This window comes from Trichosurus vulpecula, chromosome 3, assembly GCF_011100635.1.
Source record: "Trichosurus vulpecula isolate mTriVul1 chromosome 3, mTriVul1.pri, whole genome shotgun sequence".
Lineage (NCBI taxonomy): Eukaryota > Metazoa > Chordata > Mammalia > Diprotodontia > Phalangeridae > Trichosurus > Trichosurus vulpecula.
Genome location: NC_050575.1, coordinates 192,021,150 through 192,046,380, shown reverse-complemented (window position 1 = coordinate 192,046,380; position 25,231 = coordinate 192,021,150). Strand labels below are relative to the sequence as shown.

The following is a 25,231-nucleotide window of genomic DNA, read 5'->3' as shown; positions in this document are numbered from 1 at the left end:
CTGTATAGCTTTCTGTAAGATAGTACAGAATTTTAAAATATGATTTGCCCATTTTATCCAGCCTTTATTCTCCCTTGATTGGTTCTTAAACATTCTTTGTATTATTAGTGCTTAGCACATAGCAAATGCTTAGTACGTGCTTGCTAATTGATTATTCTAGAACTATGTTAAAGAGTTATTTTAGTTTTCAGTGAATCATATCAGAAAGCAAAATTTGAACTTTGAGGATTTCTTCAATAAATATTGGTATTATGCTTTTCCTTTGCTTTCTTCTCTGAATATTTGAAGGTTTAGCATATAACATTCTGCATTTCTAAATCCATTGTTCAATTTTTAATGGCTTTAGGGCTAAATTATATCAAGGGGTGATAGCCTACATTTTCAGTATTTGTATTCATTTCTTCTTATTTGGATCTGTGTTCCCTTCCTTCTAATCAAAGGAACAAATTACTAGAAATAAAAAAGTGAACTAGAAGGCTTGATAGCTTTTCTCTTTATTCTTTGACTGATCAAATATTTATTTTCATATTAAAATAGCAAGTGTCTTGCAAATGCCAGTGTGATTCTGAAGGGACCTCTGCCTGATGTAGTACTTTAAGTCTATATCTTCTCTCTAAGCATTCCATCACAAGTGGATATGTTGTGAGCTCAAATTTGTTGGCGAATAAGTGAGGGGATTCAATAATCCACTGCAAGTCTCCCAATCCATATACACAGATATTTCGAACATAATGTCCTGTTAAGATAAATTAAAACCATGGTTAGTACAAGCTCAGCTGCCTTTGTTTACACAATAAAATTCTAGTTCTGTAAAAATAACTTTCTGTTATAGGACATCACCTGTGAGTTTGTTGGTTTGCTTGCTGTATGTTGAAATTAAACTGGTTACCTTAGGTTTCCATAGTAGCTTTGATGGCAGGGGCTTTTAGAGTTTGGCTTATAAATAGCTAATTGGAAGTTTTTATTCCCATTGACTATAGTTTTTGAACAAAGTTTAATGGCTGTCATGGGTGAATGCTGTGGAATCCTTTGGCTGGCTAAAAGTACAAGGGAACTGGATTGAAAAAGCAAAAAAAAAAAGAAGAAGAAGAAATAAGGGGGGTGGGGGAGTTTACAAAAATAAGGCAAGCCAATACTGCTTCCTCTAAGGCATTGCAGAGGTGTTTGGTGATCTGAAGCCTGGTGTATGTAGTATTTTGCTGGCTTTGACTAGAAGAGCAAATATGTTAAATTTTTAAGGAATGATTTTCAATTGGAGAATGTAACTATTTTATTATGCATAATAAAATTTTTAAAAATTAGGACTTAAAGCCCTAAGGCATGATAGTGATGTTGCATTGGTTTTTTACATCTAAATTATAGTCTCATGGTAATACAAGAATCTAATAATTCGTACTTCATTATGTCCTGGTCACAGATGCAAGCAAATGGGCTTATGAAGGACACTATTGATCTGTCAAGTACTTACATTTAGATTTTTCTTGAAATTTTGACCAGAGCTTTTTCCTATACAAGTACCTCTTCTACCTTATTTCATGTTTTGTTCTTCATGCCCTCCACACTGCAGCCAAACTGTACTGTCAGCCATTCCTCTCAGCTGCATTTGTAGTCTCCAGCCTCCTACTATTCGTGAATAAGTGTTGGTCCCCAGCTTCTCCTGATAAAACTGAAGTCCCTCAAACTCTTGTAAACACAATAATTCTACACAGCTGCAACGGAAGTAGTTAAATGTTGTTTAGATATGTGAGCCTTCCGCCAAAGCCTCTAATGCAGAGATATTAGACATACACCCTGTGCAGCTCACAACATTCCCTAGTGTGGCCCAAGCCAGATTAAAATATAATTGGGAAATGTTAGCAAAATAAATTTAAAAATACAATAAATAATATGTATTGTCAGTTTCTATTTGACTTTGACATCTCTTCCCTAATGCCCCCCATATGGCATGAAGGTGACTCTGGGTTCTTAAAGGCTATGTCAGTTGAATACCTGGCTTTGGGTATTAAACCAATGGTAAACTATCTATGAGTAAAGCTAAGCATTACTGGCCATTTGTGTAATTTATGTCTCTTATTTGAGGACCAACCATCACTAGATTGGCTTCAGGTTGATGAATTTTTTTTATTTTTAGTTAAAAGCAGTTCTCAGAGATGACCTACTAAAGTTACAAATCGTGATGTATGTTGATGGAGGGAGTCCCTATACCAGTGAAATTATAGATACTTGAAGTATTAATTTATTGTACACATGAGCAGCTATTGAATAAAACCTTAATAAACTACAAAAGTATCTCACTTTGTTACTTCCTACCTATGTGTAACCTTGAGCAAGTCACTTAACTCACCTAGTTCTCAGTTTCTAACTGTAAATCTACTAGTCCTACATCTTCAACATTTATCTGTCAAAAGATCATGCCATTGAATGTTACTGCTTTAAGATCATACTTTTTTCTTACTCTAATACTTCAAATCAGCAATTTTCATCAGCAAATGCACTTCCTCCATTAAGATCATAACTCCTCTAAGCCTTAATGTAGATGGTTTTTATAAATTATTGTGGGCAAAAAATCCACCAGGTGGCCAACCTCCTCGTGATGAGACCATGCTTTTGTCTGATTAAAATTTTTATTAAATCCATAGCCTGTTTGTTTTAGTCAGGCCTGGCTTTCTTCCAGCTCATTGGCCTGGTGCACCTGATTCATTTGCATGACCACCGTATCATAATCAAATGAAGAATTGTACCAAATTTGAACTTGTGAATTTGCAAGTTCAGTCTCTAGAACTGATTCAACATATACAAATCAAACTCTATGTAACATAAGAATAAGTAAATAGGTTATTTACATCATGGTGAGAGGCAATGCGCCATATTGGATAGAATGCAAGATGTGGAGTCAGGAGACCCAGATTCAAATCCTGCTTTGTCATGTAGGGAATGCTTGTGCAGTAATGGACAAGCCACTCAAAGTCTCAGAGTTTGTTTCCCAGCCTGTAAAATGATGATATTAGCGCTATGTAGTTCACAGGGTTGTTGGGAGAATCAAATGAGCCAGTGTCTATAAAATGTTCTGCGGATCTTAAGGTGCTATCTAAATGTCAGCTACTATTATGTTTTCTTTCATTTCTATGGATAAGAGATTAAGTATAGTCAGAAAAGGCAGACTCTTTAAAAAATGCTTAGTGTATAAGTGGTCCACATATGTCCTTGGTTGGGAAGAATTTTCTCTCTCAAGCATCTTGTTTAAATAGCCCATACACAGAGAAGTTCATTTTGTTATATCCTATATTTGTATGTGGTCCCCCAACTAAATATAGTAAACTCCTTAAAAGACAGGAATAATTTTTTTTTCTTTTCAGTCCATTTCGAGGTCTCTTTAACATTTTTAACTCAGGTAAATAAATGAGTTTGATTTTTTTTTCCTACTTAAGAATGCTAGCGATTACTCATTTAATGGGCAGAAACATACTCTGCATTATGTCATTGGAGGGAAATTGAATTTTGCACCTTAAACATTTTGAACCAAAATTTGTTGCATCTTAAACCTAATTTTAAAGTCATTTTCTACTCTTTCTCTGCATTATTAGTACACATAAAGAGAACTAGAAGAGACAGATTCACAATTGCTTTATTATAAAATCTTAATTATATCTATCCTAGTTAGATATTGAGCACTAGTTTATAAGGTGATATCCAATTTGTTTATAGATGTTCCTGTCAAGCAGAACAGTACTATTTAAGAGTCAGTGCTTTTATTGTTCTCATGCCACTGGAATATTACAGAATCTCTGGGTTGCAAGGGATGTCAGAGGCTACCTTTCATAGCACATTTCCATAATGTATTTAAGAAGTGGGTATGCAGCTTTTGTTTGAAGACTTATAGTGAGAGGTAACCTCGCAACTCTGGTTTGTAGGAAGTATTTCCATCAAGTTGGAATCTATTACTTCTGCAATCTGCATTCACTATTGGCTTTCTGGAGCCAAGCAAAGGAAGTCTAATCACATTTTTTCTATATGACGGTACTCCAGATACTTGAACACATTTCTCATGCCTCTTCCCACCCCTACAGATTTAATAAATATGTCATCTTTACTTCAGTCCCAGAAATTGATGATAACTCAAGCTTTTTCCAAGGTGAAATGGAAGCAGCCATTCAGCCAGTTCTGAATCCACATACCTACTCTGCCATCTCTCTCATATCTCTCATGAGAGGAGCACAGGGAAACTTTGGCTAGTACTTCACTAAAATCCAGTTAAGCTATATGTACAGCATTCTCTTGGCTTACCAGTGTCTCTGCCTTGTTTAAAAAAAAAAGAGAAGAAGAGATTTGTCTGACGTGGCCTGTTCTTAATGACTTAATGACCCTTAATAGTATGTTTTAGAACTTTAGCAGCAGTTTGAAATCAAATTTAAGTGGTCTGTAGGTTATATACATTACCATTTTCCCACTTAAGAAAGTCAGAACATTTACCCTTTCTATTTCTATAATACTTTTATGTTCTTCACAGTCTTTCAGAGATAACTGTATATTTAAGTATAATTTGACATTTGATATTACCTTTGCAGCCATTATGAACAACTCCTTCCATATCTTTCCATTTAATAGCCCGAATATGCCCTTCCCACTCAGCATTTGGAGTAGCACCTGGAGCATCTAAAAAAAAAAGAATTTCAGTTGAGGGAGATTAAAAATAACCATAATTATTCCCAAAGAATACTTTTTCCTTCCTCAAGTTCAAGAACTAGTGAACTGATATTGTAGAACAGAATTTAAAAATATATGTAGGAAGTCATTAACAGTAGTTAGTATTTTTATTTTTTTTTGTTTTTATTTTGTTCAGTGTGGGAGTAAAAAAAACACCACATGGTCTAGTAGAAAGAATCCTTAATTTAGAATTAAGATAATTTGGGTTTGAGCCCTGTATGCCTCATTATCCTCATGACCTTGAACAAGTCATCAAATGATTTCTGGGCCTCAGTTTCCTCATCTGTTAAATGATAAAGCCAGACTGGATGATCGTTAAGGTTCATCACAACTCTGAATTCTGTGAATCCCAGCTAAACATTATCCCTTTAAGGACTTCTCTAGCAGTTTCACCTCCTCTTTCTGTAGAGTTAAGAAGGAATATTTGTCCTGTTTTGCCCGTAAGTGAGATCATAGCTTCTGCAAAGGAGAAAAAGAAATCAAACTTGCAGTCCTTTTTGTTAGCAGCTGAAAATGATATATGGAGTATTAAGGGTCCAGGACCACTAAATGAACTCAATAGTTAATATTCTTTCTTAACATTAGGTAAACCCTGAAGAATCACCTTAATGCTTAACCATTAAACTTGCATTTTATTCATTTTAGCTGCATAAACAGAATGGTTATTTTTCTAAATATTTTCTTAAAGTGTTTCATAAATAGTACGGAATATGGCTTTTAAGAGTCCATGAAAAGTTTACTTTTCTTTTCCTTAATTCTGTTTACTAAAGGAAAACCAAAATGATGAGGTTTAACTTCTCCAAGGCAGAAGAAAAAATAATTGACCTCACCAAATAACATAACTATGTATTTAGATTTCATTTCTTCTGTCCTTATCATGCAACATTTATAAAGCACTTTGCCCCGATAATGTTGTGTTTTCCATAGTAGTCCGATAAAATTAGTAACTGTTTCATTTTTTCTTTGTATCCCCAGAGCCTAACACAATGCCTGGTCTATAGTAAGTGCTTAACATATGCATATTAGTCTTTTGAAATAGAATTAACCAGGATGAGAGAGGATTAAATCCAAAATTATCATTCTAGTTAATGATACATTTTGTGTATAACCTCTGAGTTTCTAATGTGTTGTCTTTCAGTATTAGATTAGAACAGTTGGTCGTTGTCATTCCAGTTTAAATCCAGTATGGACCAGTTAGCCTTACTAAAGAGAAACTGCTTCTTGAACACAAAATGGATCCTTAACTGTAGCAACACAAGGATTTTTTTTTAAGTCTACTAACATGTGCCAGTTTTCTTTTGTTAAGACTTGGAAAAATTGTGAAACAGATTTCTTTAAGAGGTAATCTAAAGGAAAATAAATTTAATATCCTGTTTCAGTTCTTTTTCCTAAATAGTAGATTAAATTTGGAAGCTACCAAAACATAGCTCAAAGAAAGTAATAGCTACAAACATTATTATAAATAGCATTTCTATTCTAAATAGCATTCCAGAAGATTTGTATTGGGGTAGTCTCATAACTTTCGAATTGAGGCTTTTGAGAATTCTGTATCATTGTTTAGGAAAAGGAGGGAGGAGAGCCAACTCCACAGGTTCTGAAGCCTTGGTCTTGGCTGGTTTTATACCATTGATAAAGAGATGTGCCTTTTACTCCTACCATGGGATGCACATCCCGTTTGGCAGCAACTTAAAGAGCTCTTGGGGAAATTGTTGGAATGGATAAAGTTTGAAATGGAATGAAGCTTAGCTGGAGCTGAACTGCTTCCTACTGTCCATTCTTGTTCCCCTAGAACCCAGACAGCCCAGCATTCATCTTACCTCTTAATCTATTCAGAGTAACCCAGTAATGTTCATCAGGACTGTATGTATCTTTTGACCACTCAAGCAAGTCTTTTGCCCTGACATCTGTCAGTGCGAATTCAACAAACTGCCTAGTGAGTACATAGTAAGCACTTCCAAAGTATATTGTTAAGTTATGTGGGGGATCTTTTTTTTCTTTTTTAGTTGGATAAACATAAGCATTTCCTTGATGAACATATTCTTTGTAACTTTGGTGTGTCCTATATTTCATGTGCGCAGGCTGAATTACTCCTGGAGTCATGTTTTTACCATTCCATTTGCTTTTGATATATTGTATGATTTCTTTGTTTGTCTTGATTGGATAATCCTGCCCACAAAGGTTTATTACATACTTCCACTGAAATGTGGAGCTCACTAGGTCTTTCATACAATTAATATCTGCCTGTAGTCTTGAAAATCCACCATAAATCACAGTCTCTCTCTTTGATGAAATAAAAATGTTTTCGAAACAGTCAACCAGGTTTTTCACTGCAGTTTTGTAATTCTGGGGTGATTTTTCATCAATGTGTATGCAGTAAACATTCTGAGGGACGTAAATAGCTCTGAGAAGCTTCACAAACATAGCTAACTCCTTATGAATGGTTATGATATATGCCAAGGAGAAATTCCCTTCTTCTGCAGACAGGGGTTTTGTTATGAAATGTAGGCCCTGAAAGATCAGAGAGCAGTTACAGCTGCCTGGGGTCCCTAGGCAAGGGTTTATTTCAGGTTGGTGAGTGTTTTGCTGACAGAGTTGTCCAATTTGAGGGGCAGCCCCTTTCCCTTCAAAAAGGGCTGAACATATTTCATCTGGATAAAAGCCACAGTCTGTTGATTCTGGGTAGGTTGGTTCTTCTTTTGGTTCATTTGGAATTGTATTCCTCACATAAAGAAAAATGAAGATAAAAATGCAAATACCAATGCACACTAAAAATCCTGACTTCGTTGCATCCAGCTGGTTCATTTTTTATCCTCCAGGCACTTTCTTCTCACCATAGTTTGAACAAATATTTGTTTAAGTCTCCTAAAAAAAAAGCACATGAAATTTAGGGGTAGCTTTTAAAAAATGGACTTAAAAAGGAGGGTTTCATTTTTTTTTTTGCTTTGCTCTTACAGAAATAGTAACAAAAATAAAATATATGCAAAAGAACTGCCAGAAAACCTAAGCTATGTAAAACATATATGCGTACACCAACCCATATTTTTATGGATAGCAATAACAAATCATTTATTTAGCATCTTCTAGTTTATGCACTTTCTTTAAAGTAACTATTGTAAGTAATACTATCCTTGCTTTGCAAATGAGCAAACTGAGACTTAGAGAAATTAAATGATTTTCCCAGGCTCATATACCTATAAAGAGCCATGTCATCTAACATTACCATACCATGTTACCTCTTTTGGATATAGATATTGAAAGGATATGCCTTATTTTAAGTCATATCACCTTTTTTTTTTACACTACACTTTTTTTTATCTTTTTTTTTAAAGGGAGAAGGCAGGGCAGTTAGGGTTAAGTGACTTGCCCAACGTCACACAGCTAGTAAGTGTGTCATGTTTCTGAGGCTAGATTTGAACTCAGGTCCTCCTGACTCCAGGGCTGGTGCTGTACTCAACTGCGCCACCTAGCTGCCCCCTACACTACACTTTTAAAAAAATGGTTTTCTGCCTTGACCAATCTAATCCAACAAATATTTATTAAACATCTACTACATGCTAGGCTTTTGTTGTTGTTGTTGTTTGTCCTTAGGCACTGAAATACAAAACCAAAAAAAAAATAGTCTCTGTCCTCAAGGAGCTTATATTCTACCACTGGAATGGGGGGTTATGGCTCAGGACCCCTTCCAGCCACCATCCACAACTCTGAGTGATGATCCTTATTCCCTAGGAACTGTTTGCCTCAACCCTAGGACAACAGACACCCCAGCTCCACAGGCCAACTTCCACAGGAATAGTGACCTTTATAACCCAGGACCTCTTCTAGACCATACCCCATCCAGGCCTTAATAGCCATAACTCATTTCCCTTTTTGGTTATTTTGGGGGCACCTGCCTCACACTCATAGGATCTGTTGGACATAACCCTAAGTTATGAACTTCTTCTGTGGATCCTCCAGTCACAATACACCAGGATCCCTCCCAAATATACTCTGGAACTCCTTCATGCTGGACTATTAACATTCCCAGTCAAAGGGACCTCCCAGCTCTTCCAAGCCTGTTCTGTAATTTCTTATTCTGAGAATTCTTATTCTGAGACCCATTCATTGTGTCTTATTAATTGATTTATGGAATCCAGTATAAGGAAACTGTCTTTCCCTATGAATTCAGCTGCTGCTCTGCAATTTATAGTTTGGGGGGAGTGAGGGCACTGAGATTGAGACTCACCAAATCCAGGTGTTCTTAACTCCCTATCCTTTACTGTGCTATAAGATAGACGTTACATTTAAATGTTTTATTTTCATCAATTTTTTAAAGGTCATTGAACTTGTACTTGGGCTGTAAAATATTTTAATCTGTAAAGAGAATTGGGGGGTGGGGTGGGGTGGGGTGGAGACAGGAATTTGCCATCTCTTATTAAGCCAGGCTTTAATTGTGGAGAAAATCAGTGAATTCCATTGTAGAGTATATAAAAGCTTGCTCTTAGGAGGAGCAAAGTAAAACTTTTTTTTAAGAACTAAATGTATTTCCCTGTTTCATTTTGTTTTTTAAACTTGGTATAAATTCATTTTCTTCATATGTAAAATCAGAGAGTTGAAGATGATTTCACAAGTCCCTTTTAGCTTTTAGCTTTAACATTGCATGGCTTTTGTATTTATAGGCAAAATCCTTTTTCATTTAAGGCATCTTTTGGGGATATACTTTCAAAGTTTAACTCTTAGGCTAATAATGGGTAAACTAAAAGTAACTTAAAAAATTGCAAAAGGCTCATTTTTGGTAGTTGTTTCCTCTCTTCCATCCCCTCCTCCAAAGCATATTTAACATACCTGAAGAGTTGAAAAATACTGATTTTGATCTGTCTTAATTACTCCTCACCTTATCATTCCCTAAAGATGTTAATGAGTGGGATGGTGAGGGGGAGGGAGGGTGGGCGTTCACTACTTGAACAGGCCCTCAGAAATTGAGAACTGATAAACTCGATAAAACTAATGAATATGGAATATATTAAGACAGTGAAAATTTGTGGAATGCTCTATATCAAAAGAGACTGTCTTATTCTGAGAACCATTCATTGTATTAATATAACTCATTTTAGCTTTTCTTCTAGCAAGAGCCGTAACCCAAAGAGATGAATTGAGAAAGGACCAATTTGCTTTAGTTGAATTAATATAAGCCAGAATAATCTATGAAATGTTACAGATTTACTTTCAAACATGCTTCAAATATTTTGTTACTTTTTAAACTTTGCCTTTTTTGTATTTTATTTTAAAATGTTGCCCCCCCTCTTCTCTCCCTTCCTCTCCCCACCCTCCTGCTAGACTTTCCCTGTCATATCGTGAAAGTCTTCCTCTTCAAAAAACTCAAGTGAGAAACAGGGAAAGAGAATACTCCATTTTACAGTACCTACTCCCTGCCCACCCCCCAAAAAACAAAACAAAACAAACCTTTACCTCTCTCTTCCTCCAATGGTTACAGGTACAAGGACCCATAATCTTCCTTACTGCTCAGTAAATGAGTTCCCTCCCTTTCCTGGGGTGTATTAGGTGTTTCAAAATGGCAGGGCCCTTAAAATAGAGCAGATGCAAAAGGGTTACCAGGTAACTTTAAGATGTGGTCTTGTAGGAAAGAGGCTTATGCATCATGAGCATGTTATCATAAGCCTTTCCCTGGTGTCTCCTTAATTTTTTACCTTAAATGCTTGTTATTTTCTGTAATAGTAGTCATTCAGCAAATTTGCTTCCTAGAATAAACCCATTTTCTTTCACCTGGAGATAATTCACATTACTACAGCAAAAAGAACTTTACTCACAACAAAGCTGTGTGAGATAGGTAGAGCTAACTCTCTTTAATTTTGCCTCTTCTAAACTATCTGATACCTCTCCCATGAATTCCTACCTCTTTTCTTTGTCTACTTACTCCTTTCTGTTTAGTCCTGAGGCCTCCTGTTCAATCATGAGGCCTTTTATAGCTGAAAGATTTCCTCCTGGGGTTGGAAAAAAAATGCCCACTCCTCTCAAAAATAAACCAAAATCTACCCTTTACCTCCCTTTCTTCCTCCCCTCTTCTTAGTCTACCTGCAAACATGTGTCCTCTCCGGTGCTTCCAAAATTGCCTAGGAAATTTTATGAGTTTGGAGGGAAAACATGTCTAAAAAGCTCTTGAGACTTCAAGGTTTAAAGGAAACAGTCAGGAAGCAGTCCCACACCCTGTGCATTGTTTGTTTTTCACCGTGAACCAAATTCTGAATTTTAAAGTCATATTACTGATAAGGCACTATTAAGCTATGAAGTCCCCCTTTTAAAAATCACCAGCTTTAAGATATCTGGATTTGGTTTGGGGCATTTTGTTTGTTTTTTAAGCAGGAAGGCTGGGCCTATCTAGGTCTTCTAGGTTTGGATGAAGTATGGTGGAAGTAGTCACTAGGTGGTTTGAATAAAAGGGAATTGAGCTGAGTATCCTCCCTTCCCCTCCTATGTTGCAGCCAAGTAAGGAAAATGAGAACTTAACCTTCCTGAAATGGGAAGAGTGGCCAGTGGGGAATTGTTGCTAAGAAGGAGATTGTAATAAATGGTCTTTTTAGCCTTCTAATGGATGAAAAGGAGAGGCTTGACAAGGTTCTATGTTGTTGTTCTCATCATTACTAGTGTATATCTATCAGTCTGTCCTTCTTTCCTTTGCAGGTTTCAGTCATTTCATTTAAGTATTTTTATGCTACCCAAGTTAATTGAGTTTTAACCCCCCCAAATTGGATGCTCAGGGTGAAATTAGTGTGGAGTATAGGGATAAGGATCAACAGAAGGGTGAGGATCTGCCCCTTAGTAAATGAGAAGGAGAAGGAGGTGTCCAGAGAATGTATATGCAGCTCAGGTTCTGTTAGGCAGTGTATTCCCATTTTAACCTTAGATTGTGGGTCCTTTGGTCAGGGAGTCCAAAATCTCAGTCCTTATACATCAGTTCTAGAGTTGTCAGAGACAAGAATCCAGCACTTTCCAATTGAAAAATTCCAAGTATAGTACATTTTTTTCTTAAGAGGGTCAATTTGGAATGTGAAGTGGGAGAAAAGTAGGGGAAGAAGGTTGCTTGATACACTCATCTCATTTCAAGATAAGATCTTTCAAAGTAGATTACCTAGACCCTTATTTCCCTCACCGCCACTGTGCCTTTGCTGTTCTTCCTTTTGCTGCTTAGAAGTGATGGAGATCATTAGTTTTACTTCCTGATTTTGAACATTGGATGCCATCTTAATTAGTTGCTGAATGTTCTTATGTAGAACAAGAAGAATGTAGTATTTTTTGAGAGGCATAGGTCTTGGGTTCACATCCCACTTCACACACTACCCACATAATCCGGTAATTCCCCAATTTAACCTCAGTTTCCTTATCTGTAAGTGAGGGGCTTAGACTTATTGGCTTCTCTGGTTCCTTTCAGCTCTAAATCTATGATCCTGTTATGTTAGGGAGTAAAAACATATTGTCTAAATGGAAATGGAAGTACTTCTGTTAACTTGTACATATAAAGATGTTTAAATTGATTTTTTGTGTAGTGGAAGAAAGAAAGATCTAGGTTTAAACCCTGGCTCTTCTCTACTTCTATATTTATATTACCTTCAGTAAGTCACTTAACTTCTCTGGGCCTCCATTTCCGCTTCTGTACAATGACAAAGTTGCAAATTTTCATATCGGCACTCTTCATGGTTACAAAGAACCGGAAACAAAGTAGATGCCCATTGATTGGGGAATGGCTGGAAAAATTATGTTATATAATTATAATCAGATATTGTATAGTATGAAAGGAAAATGAGAAATTCAGAGAATCATGAAAAGATTTGTATGAACTGATGCAAAGCAAAATAAACAGGACAACTATATACATGATTATAACAATGTAAAATAAAATTTTGAACACTAAAAGAAAGTTGAACTCTTTATTGAGTGCCTACCATATACCAGGTACTATGCCAGGGGAAACATCATATACACAGATAAATCAATACAAAACATATACGAAGTACTTTGGGAGTAAAAGGAAAATACTCTTAGCTGGAGAACTGGAGTGAGCTTCCTCTTGTAGGAAGTGGCAGTTGGGCTGTGCCTTGAAAGAAGCTCAGGATTCCAAGAGGTGCAAGTGAGAAGAGAGTAGCCTGTGCAAATACCTATGGGGTGAAATGTCCTATTATGTACAGGGGATAGGATGTAGGCTAGTTTGGCTGAGTGTCTAAGAGGAGTAATGTGAAATGTGAAATCAATTCAGGAAACATGGGTTGGATCCAGGCTGTGAAGGGTTTTAAATGTCAGAGGGATTTGATCATAGAAGCAAAGAGGAGTGCCTGAAGTTTTTGGAGCACAGTAAGCAAACTTCTCAGACCTGTGCTTTACAAATATCACTTTGGCAGCTGTTTGAAGGATGAGCTGGAGAGGTGAGGAAACTGGGAGCAGGGAAAACAATTAGAAATCTATTATCGTGGTCCAGGTGTGAGAGGTGAGGAGGACTTGAGTAGTGGCTGGCTGAGTGGAGAGAAGGAAGTGGGTGTGGGTAATTTGAAGGTAGAATTGATGAAACTTAGCAACTAATTAGGTATGGGCAGGGTAATGAAGAGAAAAGCATAATGAAAAACAGTGATAGTCTCAGAAAATATAATGAAACATACTTCCTCCTACAACATAGGTGAGCAATTGCTATAATAGAATATTGCTTACTTTATCAGATATGGTCTTTAAATTAGATATTTTTGCTTAGTATTTTTAGTTGTCACCAAGGAAGATTCAGTCTGGAGGGAGGCAGGAAGTGACTCTTGTAAAAACAAAAGCATTGATAAAATGTATTTTTTGTAAATGAAGCTGTTAAATTAACTGGTCCCTAAGGTCCCTTTCATCCCTAAATCTTATTTGTTTTCCTTAATTATTAGAGGTTAGCTGAATGTCAATATGAAACATTATACTATTACTTGGGAAATACTACTTTTTGATAGGTCCTATTTTCTTATGATTTGTGCTAAATTAATCAGATTTCATCTCTTTTCAGCTAACTTTATCAAAAAATTTTTCAGAAATTGTTCTTAGGTTGCATTAAAAAATATTCACCTGCTGTTTGACATTAGATAGAATCCATGTGTTCTGACTGCTGATCTTCTACGTGCTCCAAGGATGCTGCTTCATTATGTTTGAAATATTGGCTTAAGCAGGAATCTTTCCTGAGAAGGAAGAAAAATAATTATTCCAATTAATCATTTCATTTTGTAGTACATGGATCAGGTGTTCTTTATTTCTTTTCCAAAGATGCAGTTGAGTAAAATTGTTTTATTTTAGAGTTGTACTGTAATTACTTTTAATACATTATGGTGAAAGTACTTCACTCTTTCAAATAATTAAATGTACTTCTTTCCCCAACGAGGGAAAGCTTGCCCCTCACAACTTCCATATTTTTGGTGCTGCAATTTTCATTTCCTCAGGTCACTTTGACATATACCTCTCCCTCATCCCAGACTCCATTGGATTACTAAGGACTATTGAATATACCTCCACAACATCACAATAATGTCCATTCCTTCCTTTCCACTTAAAATGCCACTATTCCTCTTAAGTCCCCTGACAAGCTGTCATGCATGCCAGTAAATGGCCTCTTAACTCCTAGATTCTTAATCTGGGGTTTGTGGACTTAGATAAGAAAAAATATATACACATTTATTTTCACTAGCCTTTAGTTTCCTTTGTAATCATACGTATTTAATGCTTTTAAAAACATTATTCTGATAAGGGGTGCATATTCACTAGACTGCCAGAGGGGTCCATGACACACAAAAAAAGGTTAAAAACCTCCTTCTATCCCTCCCCACCCCCATCCTAACTGGACTTCTGGACTCCAGACTCTTAACTAGTCTTGTGGTCTCTAGATCTCCCTCTGACCTATTCTTCACAAGGTTGCCAGAGTAATATATTGAAATACACAGGACCAAAGAACTTTGGCGACTTTACATTGTCTACCAAATAAAATATGCATTTATTACAAACATTTCACAGCCTTTCACAATCTGACTTGAACCTATCTCTAGCTTTACATCCCACTCACTACTCCATGCATGTTGTGTACACTCAGACCTGACTAGATTACTTTGTTCCTCCCATCATCTTGATATTTCCTGCCTTTGGACATTAATGCATGCTCTCTTGTTTATTCCTTGGACAGACTTGCCTCACATCTTTTTCCAAGGCCTGGCCCAGTTACTACCCCCTCCATAAAGCCTTCTCTGATTCACCCTACAGGAAACAGTTCTTCCCTCCTAGAATCTCTTATGCCTTGATATGTGACTTCCTCTACCCTCTTCATTATATTATTACTTGGAGTGTAAAGTGAAAGAGCACTAGATTATCAGGCCCTGGCTTCCAATCTCAGCCTTCCCACTTGCTACCTGTGTGAATCTGGGCAAATCACAACCCTCCTCCTCTCCGCGTCCCCCCCCCCCCCCCATAGCTCATCTATCAAACTTAGAGATTGGCCACCTGGGCTCCCTTCCAGCTGTAGATCTATGACCTTATGAATTTGTATTATAGTTATTTGTAGATGTCTCACTTCCCCTCTATATTCTAAGCTCCTCAAAGGCATCTCTGTATCTCTAGTACAGCCAACATACAGTATGTGCTTAATACGTATTTGTTCAATCAAATTAAATACAGTTCCTTTGTCAGATGCCCCCCTCCCTGCCCACCTCAAACTAGTTGGTGTTTGTGTTTGTATTCTAAAAGTACTACTATAAACCACAGTAGCTTATTTCCTTAGGAGGCTATGATCCAAATTATCTTTTATTAAAGGATGTTGATTCCTGCCCCCCCCCCCGCCCGACAAAGAATAACATAGCAAGAATACAGTAGCATTTAATTTATCTGGCATAATGCGTATTCCAGATAAAATTTCTACGTAACTATTTCTTTAAATGTCCAAACTTCAAAAAAAAATTTAATGGAAAACTTTCTAAATCTACCTGACATCTTAGAATATATGTTTAATAACACAGGATCATTGTTATAAAAATAAAATATGATCTGATGCAATATAGTAGTATCCGTGGGTAACATAGGGCTGTTTTTATCCTACACTATAGAGCTCCAAATTGTGCTTCTTTTTAGTCTATAGTTTTTCTGTCATTTCCCCTACTGTCTAGCTGTCACTTCTCATCTTGTTTTGTTGTTTTTTTTTTTTCAACGTGCTTGCCACTAGCTTCCCTTTTTTAATTTATTGGTTCTGACCTGCTTTGGGCTATGATACCAATTAAGCAAGTTTATTGGAATTGTGTACAAAAGAAAGATAAATAGGCTGTAAGTGAGAGCCAGAGGGGCTCTTCCATGAGTATGATGTGTAGGTGCTTCAGTACATAGGCTGTGGTGCCTGTTTTGGTTGCTCAGAGGTGTTTTGGCATTTTTCTGGTTCATGGAATCATAGAATTTAGAGCTGAAAAAGGTGTTTTACAGATGATGTAACGATTAATGGTTCACTGCTGTATTGTTGCCAAATAAATGGCCTCCCAATAAGTGAAATACTAGTATAATAAGAAAACAGATTTAGCTGGGGAAGATTTTAAGATTTAATCCCTTACTGTATCAAGAGACTCCAAGTTTTTTCAGCTTTTGCCTTGGAGAGAGAACACTCTACTAAACAGTGCTTCCTTAAAAAGAAATTCTGTAACAAGATAACAGAGGAAATGCCATTTTTAAGCTTGTGAAATATTGTTGCAAACAACTTAGATATTGAACCCACTTGATACTATGTTGTGACTACACATTTGGCAGCATGTGAACTTGGCATGTGTCCAAAGAAAAATGTTGCTTTCTAGGCATTTTGTTTTTAGTAGGTTGTGGCAAGACAAGTCAGTATGGAATGTTGACAGGTTCTAGTGAATCTTCTGTGCTTTTCCCCTTATTTTGAATTTTTAACATTGAGTCATTATAGGATCATAGTTTAAAATTGGAAAGGACATTAGAGGCCATTTAGTTCAGCTCCCTCATCTTACAGATAAAGAAACTGAGGCATAGAACAGTTAAATGAACAGAATTTCACATCTAGAAAGTGTTGAATATGGAGTTTGAGCCTAGTTTGCCCTTATTTCAAGTCCAGTATTCGATCTACTCTACGATTCTGCCTTTTCCAGGTTTGAACTTGGGAAATGTGGGAGAAATAGCTTTTGGAAGCTGGCCATTTGATACTTTCCTCAGCAAGATTGAGATGGGCTCATTTGGGCTCTTCATCATTCTGTTTGAGAAAAAAAACATTTCCAAAAATAGATGAACTGGTGGACATTTTGTACCCAGTAGCCAAGCCCCAGGAGGGAAGAGGAGAAGGCTTGTGCGTGCATTGAGGGACTAAGATATGATAATGCCTTTCAATAGGGAATACTCCAGGAAGAAAAAAATGTTACTTTGATTTGGTAAACACCAAGTGGTATTTGTTGCAAAATTTTAAAAAATTCAAAACTAAATAAAACTATAACTCTAGGTCATATGCCTTTGCTCTAGATAACAACAGAAATCTGACAACTAATGGGTCGTGAGTTTCAGGCGGTATTTTAATACAATAAGAAATTTGGAGAGCTTAAGTTCGTTGCAGTGGAATATGGCTCATATATAACTTTGTGATACTATAATTTTAACAAATTGAATTTAGAGAATTTCTTTCATTCCTAGGGTATAAAAATTCATGTGGATACAGATATGCACATGCACTTCTGTATGTCTTTTAAAACTTTAGTGTTATTTAGGAAATTAAGACAGACCATAGGATTTTTTTTTCCCAAATGCATATAGTGATTCTTAGATATGACATATAAGGTAAATCACAGTGATGATTTCCTGTTCCTTATAAGGAAATTAATTATCACATTCCAGCATTCATTACAGACAGGGCCTGTTTTATCAAAACAAAATAAAAAGCAGATTAAGGTTGTTAGGTGGCAAAAATTGAGCTGTCAAATTGATAGCCTTCTATTTTTCTTCAAGATGGAAAAAAAATTCTCTTTTAGTATGGAGAGAAAATTATATTCTATCAGGGCAAGTTTAAGGATGGAGTTTTAATATGAGTTCATACTTAGGTCCACTAGGTTTAGCTAAAAGAAAAAGTGTTTCATGACTTCACTCTATACCCTTTGCTCTAACCAGCATCTACTAGTTGTATATCTCTGGTCAGAATTTGTGTGAATACCTAGGTGTGGTCCATCATAACTAGGAATTAAATTCAAAGCACCTATTATGACAATAGGTTATCTTCCTATATTCTAGGACATTTATTGCTAGGATAATTTAAAACAAATCTTTGCATAAGCTGGACTATAAGTATGTTTGTTAGTCAAATAATCTTTTGAGAGTTATATTGGTAATAGATTTGGACTGAAAATTGCATAGTGAATCAAACTTTGTTCTTTTTAAAAATCATAAAATGGTGCCTTTATTTTCATAATTATCAATTTGTGGAGATGAAAGTTTTCCAAGTCAATCATTAAACATTGAGTTCTACAGATACTGTTTTTATTACATAATGTCTTTTAAAGTTAAGTGATAAAGTTATCTGGGCATATAAAAACAACAATTGATTTTGAACTTCTGAAGGGGGAAGGGGCACTATCAGCAATAAAGAACAGCTTTTATCACTTATATTAAATTATTCACATATGAACAAACTTTTGCCTAATTTCTTGTTACTCATTGGAGTGATGTGATAATTTACTGAAGACTAGGGTAACAATAATATATGCTTATTAAATTAGAAGAAACATCTAATGTCATTATCAATTAATATTTATTTAGTGCCAGGGGGTCTATGAGACTGAACTAGATGAACGAATGTATATTTCCATCACTTCCTGTTAATATAAGTCATTTGGGAATTTACACTATTATCCTGCAAACCTAATCATTTTATTGCACCTGCTACTCTTCTCTGCAACCCCTAACTCCCCCATACCCATATGCAATAAGGAAAATTCTTTTTAAAGGTAATAAGTTAATCTTGCCTCACAGTTCTAATTCTGAATAAGTTTACATCTTCTTGCTTTTTATTACTTGAATGGAAGAAAGGGAAAAGCAACATTTGCACATTTGTATTTTATTCCTAATTTGAAATCTGAAAGTTTTCCCCAAGCCCTCACACATCTTTTAAAACTACACCATTTGAAAGAGTGAGTTGAAGCAGTTTTTGGCATATCTTTTGGTTTAAGCATGATAAAATCAAAGTATAAATGTATAACAGGAAGAAAAGGGGGAAAATTTAGAAGTAAAAGCTTTTTCATGGACTCAGAAACCAGCATTATCAAATATGTGTAAGTAGCAATGTTTTAAGATTTTTTTCAGTTTCTTTTTAAAGAAACTAAGTAGTTTGATTTTCTGATTTGCAGTAGGTTTGTTCCTTTATTTTATAGATTAATATAAAATATTAATATGTGGAGTCTTTCCATTATAAACATTCTCAAATTATTATTTTAGTTTTTATTACATGACATTTTCATAAATCTAAAATATCAGTAAGCCCCCTTTAAAGAAGTTATTTATATCTCAAAATTTTGAATAAGAAATAAGACATATACTGTAGATTTGCTACATTTTATACTTATTGTTTGTATATTAAAATATTTTCTCTCAAAACATCCAATAAAAAGGCTTCTTTGACACAATTCTCAAGCACTGCATTACAACAGTTCATACTACTGTAAGGTTCTAGCACTCAGATAATTGATAAAGTATAGAATTTTTGAATGTTAAATTGAAACATATTTAAACATACCCCTTGTAGAAGAGCCTAGGGAATTTATATATATATTTTTTTCAGTAGTTTGTGATAACTAAATGAAGGTAAATCCCATATGTAATCCATTATCCTTCAGGCAATACTCAGGCTGAGGGTTTCATTACACCTTTCTGAGACAGTCACATGAAATTAGTTAAATATTAATCTGTACCTTTCTGCTAAATTGGATTAGTCCAGCATCACTGAGTTGCCTGTAGAACCTTTGTTCAGTTGAAAGTCCTTTAAAAATTCAGAACCTGGTGCCCTCTCAGATGCAATATGGAGTGGAAGTCTGCTGGCCCCCAGATTTTTGCTTTGTATCATTGTTCCAGTACAAGCCTTTTAAGGCAGCAAAGCCAGTCTTTGTAAATGAGATCTGTGGAGACTGCATTGCTGTTGATTATAAATAGTCTTGCTGCAGCTTTAACCTTTAGATTGCTAACAGATCTAGTGAATAATATGAAAATCCCCAATGGATTTAACTGTTTGTGGCCAGACAGTTTTTCTTTGAAGAACATTGAAGAATAACTTTTGAAAACTTAGTAAACCCATTAAGCCCTTCTGTGTCTAATATAGGGAAAATATTCTGTGAAAGCATCTAAATTATGTGGTGGTAATCATCTTTATTTTACTAAAAATATGCTTGTTAAAGCCTATGAGGTTTACAAAACCAAGTACAGTTTTAATTTCAATGTCTCTGCTTTTGCCCATCAAGCTCTTCTTAGCAAAACTGGTGCTAGTAGAAGCTTGATCCAATAGAACACATGGCCATGTTTGTTGATTGACTAAAAGAGGAACTGATTTACTAAATTTGTTCCTACAAGACTACAGCATGTCCATTCCACAGACATTTATTGGGCAGTAGGGATAGAAGGATGACAGTTCTTGCCCTTGAGGAGCTTACAATCAAAGTGGGGGAGGCGAGTGTGTATGGGTAAGACAAATGAGTACTGGAGTGTGTGTGGGTAAAACATGAGTACTCAGTAAGACAGAATGTGATAGGGGCAAAGAAGAGAGCCAAACAAATTCTTTAGGAAAGTTTGAGGAGCATGAGAACTTTTTCAGCTGGGGACTAGAGAGCTTCATGGGGAAAAGCACCCAAGCTGAGCATTTTAAGGATATCAGCAGATTGAGGTGAGGATAGGAGTATGTTTCCAGCTTGGAGAATGACAAATTCAAGGGAAACCTCTGGTCTTCAGTTTGGCTGTTCTCATGTAGGTTTTGTGAAAGGGAGCAGTGTGACGGAAAGGTTGGAGTCAAATTGTGAAGAATCTTAAATGCCAAGCTAAGGAGTTTGCCTGTAGGAAATAAGGGAGCTATCAAAGTTTTTTGGCAGGGGGAATGTATGGTCACACCTGAGTATTAGGAATATTATTATTTCAGCTATGCAAGCAGTGGATTGAGAAATGTGAGACTGGAGGCAGGAAGCCACTTAGGACACTGGTTTAACAGTCTAGTCCATTAAAGATGAAGGCCTAACTATGTTAACTTTGATTTTCTACTAGAGCAGAGAGGAGATGATGGCTGCTAGAGATAGGGCTCTCCCCCACTTCTTAACTGTTGCCAGAGGCTCTGAATCCTTTGCTATCCAGGGGTCCGCTATGCTTCAGTTTTAATTCCTATTGGGGGAAAATGCCTGTCATGCACAAAACATGTTAGTACTTGCCCTCGGCAAACTTTTATTCTCCTGGAGGGTGGGGATAGGACAGCATACAGCTAATAAAATATAAGGTAGGGAATGAAGGGCGTAAAGGAATGTGCCAAGCAAAGTGCTCTAGGGAAATATGAGGAAGGACAGAATATTTTAGGTAGGGAAAGGATTACAGATGGTTTCACAGGGGCAGTAGTATCTGAGTTGAACTGTGAAGGAAGAGAGGGATTGTGACAAGTAGAGATGAGGGTGTATGTTCAGTCATTCCTTCAACAGACATTAATTAGTTGCCTATGTACCATGCACTGTGGGGGATAAAAAGACAAAAGGGAAACTGACCCTGCCCTCAAGGTGCTTATATTCTAACCAGGGAGACACCCCAGCTTTCAAAGATCCACAGTCAGGACCAAAGTAGTCTTCTCACCATTTAACTGTTAACCTAGGCAGCTAAGTGGTGCGGGTGATAGAGCACTGGGCCTGGACTTAGGAAGACCTGAGTTCAGTCTCACCTCAGACCTTTAGTAGCTGCGTGACCTTGGGCAAGTCATAGAACCTCTATTTGCCTCAGTGTCCTCATCTGTAAAATGGAGATAATAATAGCACTTACAAGGTTGTTGTGAGGATCAAATGAGATCATATTTGGAAAGTGCCATGTAGAGTACCTGGCACAGAGTGAGCACGACGCATGTTCTCCTTCCTCTGTTTTCTAGGCCCCAGCGGTTTAGGCCTCCTTAGGCCAATAAGGGTTAGAGATAGGATTTAATTCCATGTCTTCAGACTCCAGGTCTAGTGTTGTTTTCACAATACCTTTTCACTGACTGCCTTCCTGTCTCTGACCATTTCCTTCCCATCCTTCAAGGCCCAGGTTAAATGCTATTTCCTTCATGGAGCCATTCTTGATGCTCCCAACTGGAAATTACTTCTTCCCCATCTGACTTAACACTTTTGTTCTCTGAATTGCGTTTATCTATATACTTGTATTATTCTCCCTTTACTAAATTGTAAGATAAAGCTTTAAGGGCAAGATTTGTCTTAAGTTATTTTTGTACCTTTGTCTTTACTGAGTATAGTACATTTTACTTGGTAGACAATACATTTTTGTTGGCCAAATGAATGAGCCTAGAAGTCAGTGCTGATTTATATATTTTTAGAATACTATATTGGTCCCAATATAAAATATTTTTCACAGAAAGGATATAAAATATATATTATACGGTGATTTAAAAAAACACTTCTTAGTTCACTCTTGTGTTTTATGCAGTCAGATTCTTGGGAGGGAGGGAGGGAAATGTGGCTTATATTTGGATCTATATAGTGAATATTTGATAGAAGGATTTCCATTGATAGGTAATTTTTTTCAAATGTACATCCAACCTGACCTTCCCTTCCCTCCTCCTCAAAGAAAAAGTAACTTGCTTTGTGATTTATAGATCATGGATCTAAGGCTATTGCCCAAACCAATTTCTGCCACTTCAGCTTTATATAAATTTTTAATTGTTAGAAATAATTTTAAAGTTCAATAATTCTTAAACATCTTGCTTATCTATGACCTTATAATCCTATTCAGTCACCTGTAAATGATTTTTTATTTTTCTTTTATTCGTTCATAAAATCTAATTTTCTTTTTCCTTTTCTGAACCTATAAATTCCTCTAGTAATTCAGTTTTGTAAAAATTTTAGTTTGGGAATGGTGGATTACATGATGAGCTAGTTTCCTGTAATTATTTCTAATAAAAAATATCTCACAATGCCCTTAGGAGCCATGAATCCTGTCAACTGCCTGCCTATTCTTTATAGAAAAAAAAAATCCTTGTAATGAGATCTGCTTAATTTAGTTCATCTTTTTATATATAACACCTGGAATACTACAATTTTATAGAGATGATTTCTGCTTATAGTTAGTAGCTTTTCCATATTTGATTTTGTACACTGGTTGTAAGAGTTAATGAGGCATGCCTTTCTTCCCAAGTAGCAATATATGTTTTTCTATGTCACAGTAGTAAATTTCAAGTCATTTTACCAGTGGGACCTACTAAGATGTGTAAATTCTATCTCACTACTTTTGCTCTGCAAACCCTGGAAATTAATGTCAGTAGCTCATATAGACAGTTTTTGATTGTAGAAAATTATATGGGGGGGGTGCCTTTTGAGTTTCTTTAAATGGGATTCCCCTTGTAGCAAATGCTTTTTTTTTTTTCCACCAGAGGCATTGGCAGTTTCCTCTCTAAACTCATTGCTTTTCCCTCAAGCTAGCTGTATCTCCCTGACTGGTTATGAATATGTTTTATATAAATATAGAAGTATTCTTTAGACGCTTCTTCCCTTTAGCATATGTTTGGGTATATTGTATACAGTTTTAAGGCATTTAAGAATTCACTATGGTAACTTTTATCTGTAATGCCAGAGAAATAGACTTCAATTTGATGGAATGATTATTATCTATAAAGGAACTTGAAAGAACAAAGTTGTCCTAAGAATATGGTGATATAAAGCTTAATATTTGCTCTGTCTCAGCCTCATTCTCTCTACCCCCATACTAAATTTTAAATATTAAACTGTTCTGTTTACTGAAGTAGATGGAAATACTGATTTTTATTTTTCCAGAAAAAAACTCTAGAAGTATTGACATATCTACAGAAATGAAAAATGTACATTTGTAATTTGTTTTTAGTCTTAAAATAATGTTGACAATGTCCTAAAAGAATGCCACAGTACTTCAAAATCAACTGAATTAACTATAAAACATGTTTATAATTGAAACTTCATATTACCAGTTAAGGATACATACCCATTAAAATCTATATTAGAGTTTTACTGAATTATAAGGATTATAATTTTTTAAAAATAAAACAATTTTTTTTTTGTTTAGGCGTGACTAGTGTAATAGAATGAAACTATTGGCTTTTAGTCCTGGCACAATATGGAACAAGAGAGCTTTATATGTGGCTTTAATGACTCTTTTCTATTAATGAATTTAAGAACAGTGCTAATGTATTTCAAGCACAGTTGTTCCAACACTTTGACATATCCCCACACATTTTCCTGGGTTTAAACAGAATGCTAACAGCTGCTCTGTGAGGAATGAGATGCCCAAAGATCCTTCAGTTCAAAATGTAGCTGCCGTAATGGCTGGTTTAAATCCAAAGAAGGGAGCAAATAAAAACATTTTTGTTCCAAACTAATACCAGCTTTAACACATGCCACTTACACCCCCACAGTATTAAAGGAAACACTCACTAAAAGGCAACTCTCAGATCCCACGGAGCAGAATCACAGCAGGGTTCATTCCTGGATTTGTTTTCGACTTCTATCAGTGTCCTCTCTTTCAGCAGATCCAGCTTGAATCACATGAACAGAGTTGCTTGGCAGGTTTTGTTGCCCTTTTGTCCCCTGAGAATTTCAGTCTCGTTTATTTTGACTTGTGGGTCTCTTAGCAGTGAGTCTTTGAAGAACAGAGAAGGAGCAAAAGCATCAGCTCAGCATAGTGCAGCAAAATTTTTCTTTTTCATAGCATCAGACTTGGAAACTCATAGGTTGAGGTTGAAAGATGATGATTCATATAAGCTAAGAATTCTTTTGGCTGAAATATTGAGCAAGGGTAGATAAAATTCCTCTGGTTTCAATAAATTGTCCTAGGACCAGATGTCACATCTTCCATATTTTATCTAGTGTTTCATTAGGAGGGTAAACTAGTACTAGGGGAAAAAAAGGTCAACTTCATATTAGCATTTAGAAAAATCTAAATATTAACAGTTCAGCATTAATCTCTTGAGTACCTTACTGCAGTGATTCTAGTAAACCTGGGCAGTATTTCTATCCTCTAGAACTGCAGGTGATGAACTCTATTGTTGGTGGAGCTGTGTCAAAATACATTGCAAAGATGGAGTCTCTTTGCCTTCATCTGCAGGATGCTTTTACTTTAAAATCTTCCCACTTTCACTGCTTATACAAAGCTGCTTTTACATAGACAGACCCTTTGGGGATAGGGGAACTGGCAGAAAATGGGCTCCAAGTGGTTGATAATTTTGTAATCTCTTTACCTTTATGCATCTGAATCAGCTGAGTCCTGTATTTAGTTAATAAGTACATGTTTTATTTATTTATGATTCCTTTGACTT

General features: G+C 36.0%; 2 protein-coding genes across 6 annotated transcripts in view; one reads left to right on the top strand and one right to left on the bottom strand.

Moving 5' to 3' along the window:
* RTF2 (replication termination factor 2) overlaps window positions 1–25,231 on the top strand; it is a 65,558-nt gene that overhangs the window by 22,255 nt on the left and 18,072 nt on the right. The gene's annotated exons all lie outside the window — the stretch shown is intronic.
* Window positions 499–24,459, bottom strand: LOC118843229 (beta-1,3-galactosyl-O-glycosyl-glycoprotein beta-1,6-N-acetylglucosaminyltransferase 7-like). 5 transcript variants are annotated; one of them, XM_036750734.1, is made up of 7 exons: window positions 24,351–24,427; window positions 13,780–13,889; window positions 12,304–12,440; window positions 10,144–10,263; window positions 6,522–7,566; window positions 4,558–4,653; window positions 499–736 (listed from the first exon to the last, which is right to left on the bottom strand). In XM_036750734.1, the coding sequence occupies exons 5-7, from the start codon at window positions 7,504–7,506 to the stop codon at window positions 510–512; spliced, it is 1,308 nt and encodes a 435-aa protein (XP_036606629.1). In that variant the 5' UTR covers window positions 7,507–7,566; window positions 10,144–10,263; window positions 12,304–12,440; window positions 13,780–13,889; window positions 24,351–24,427; the 3' UTR covers window positions 499–509. The 5 variants fall into 5 exon arrangements, with proteins under 5 accessions (XP_036606629.1, XP_036606628.1, XP_036606631.1 ...); XM_036750733.1 differs by having other exon boundaries at window positions 10,150–10,263; XM_036750736.1 differs by lacking the exon at window positions 24,351–24,427 and adding an exon at window positions 21,623–21,659 and having other exon boundaries at window positions 10,150–10,263.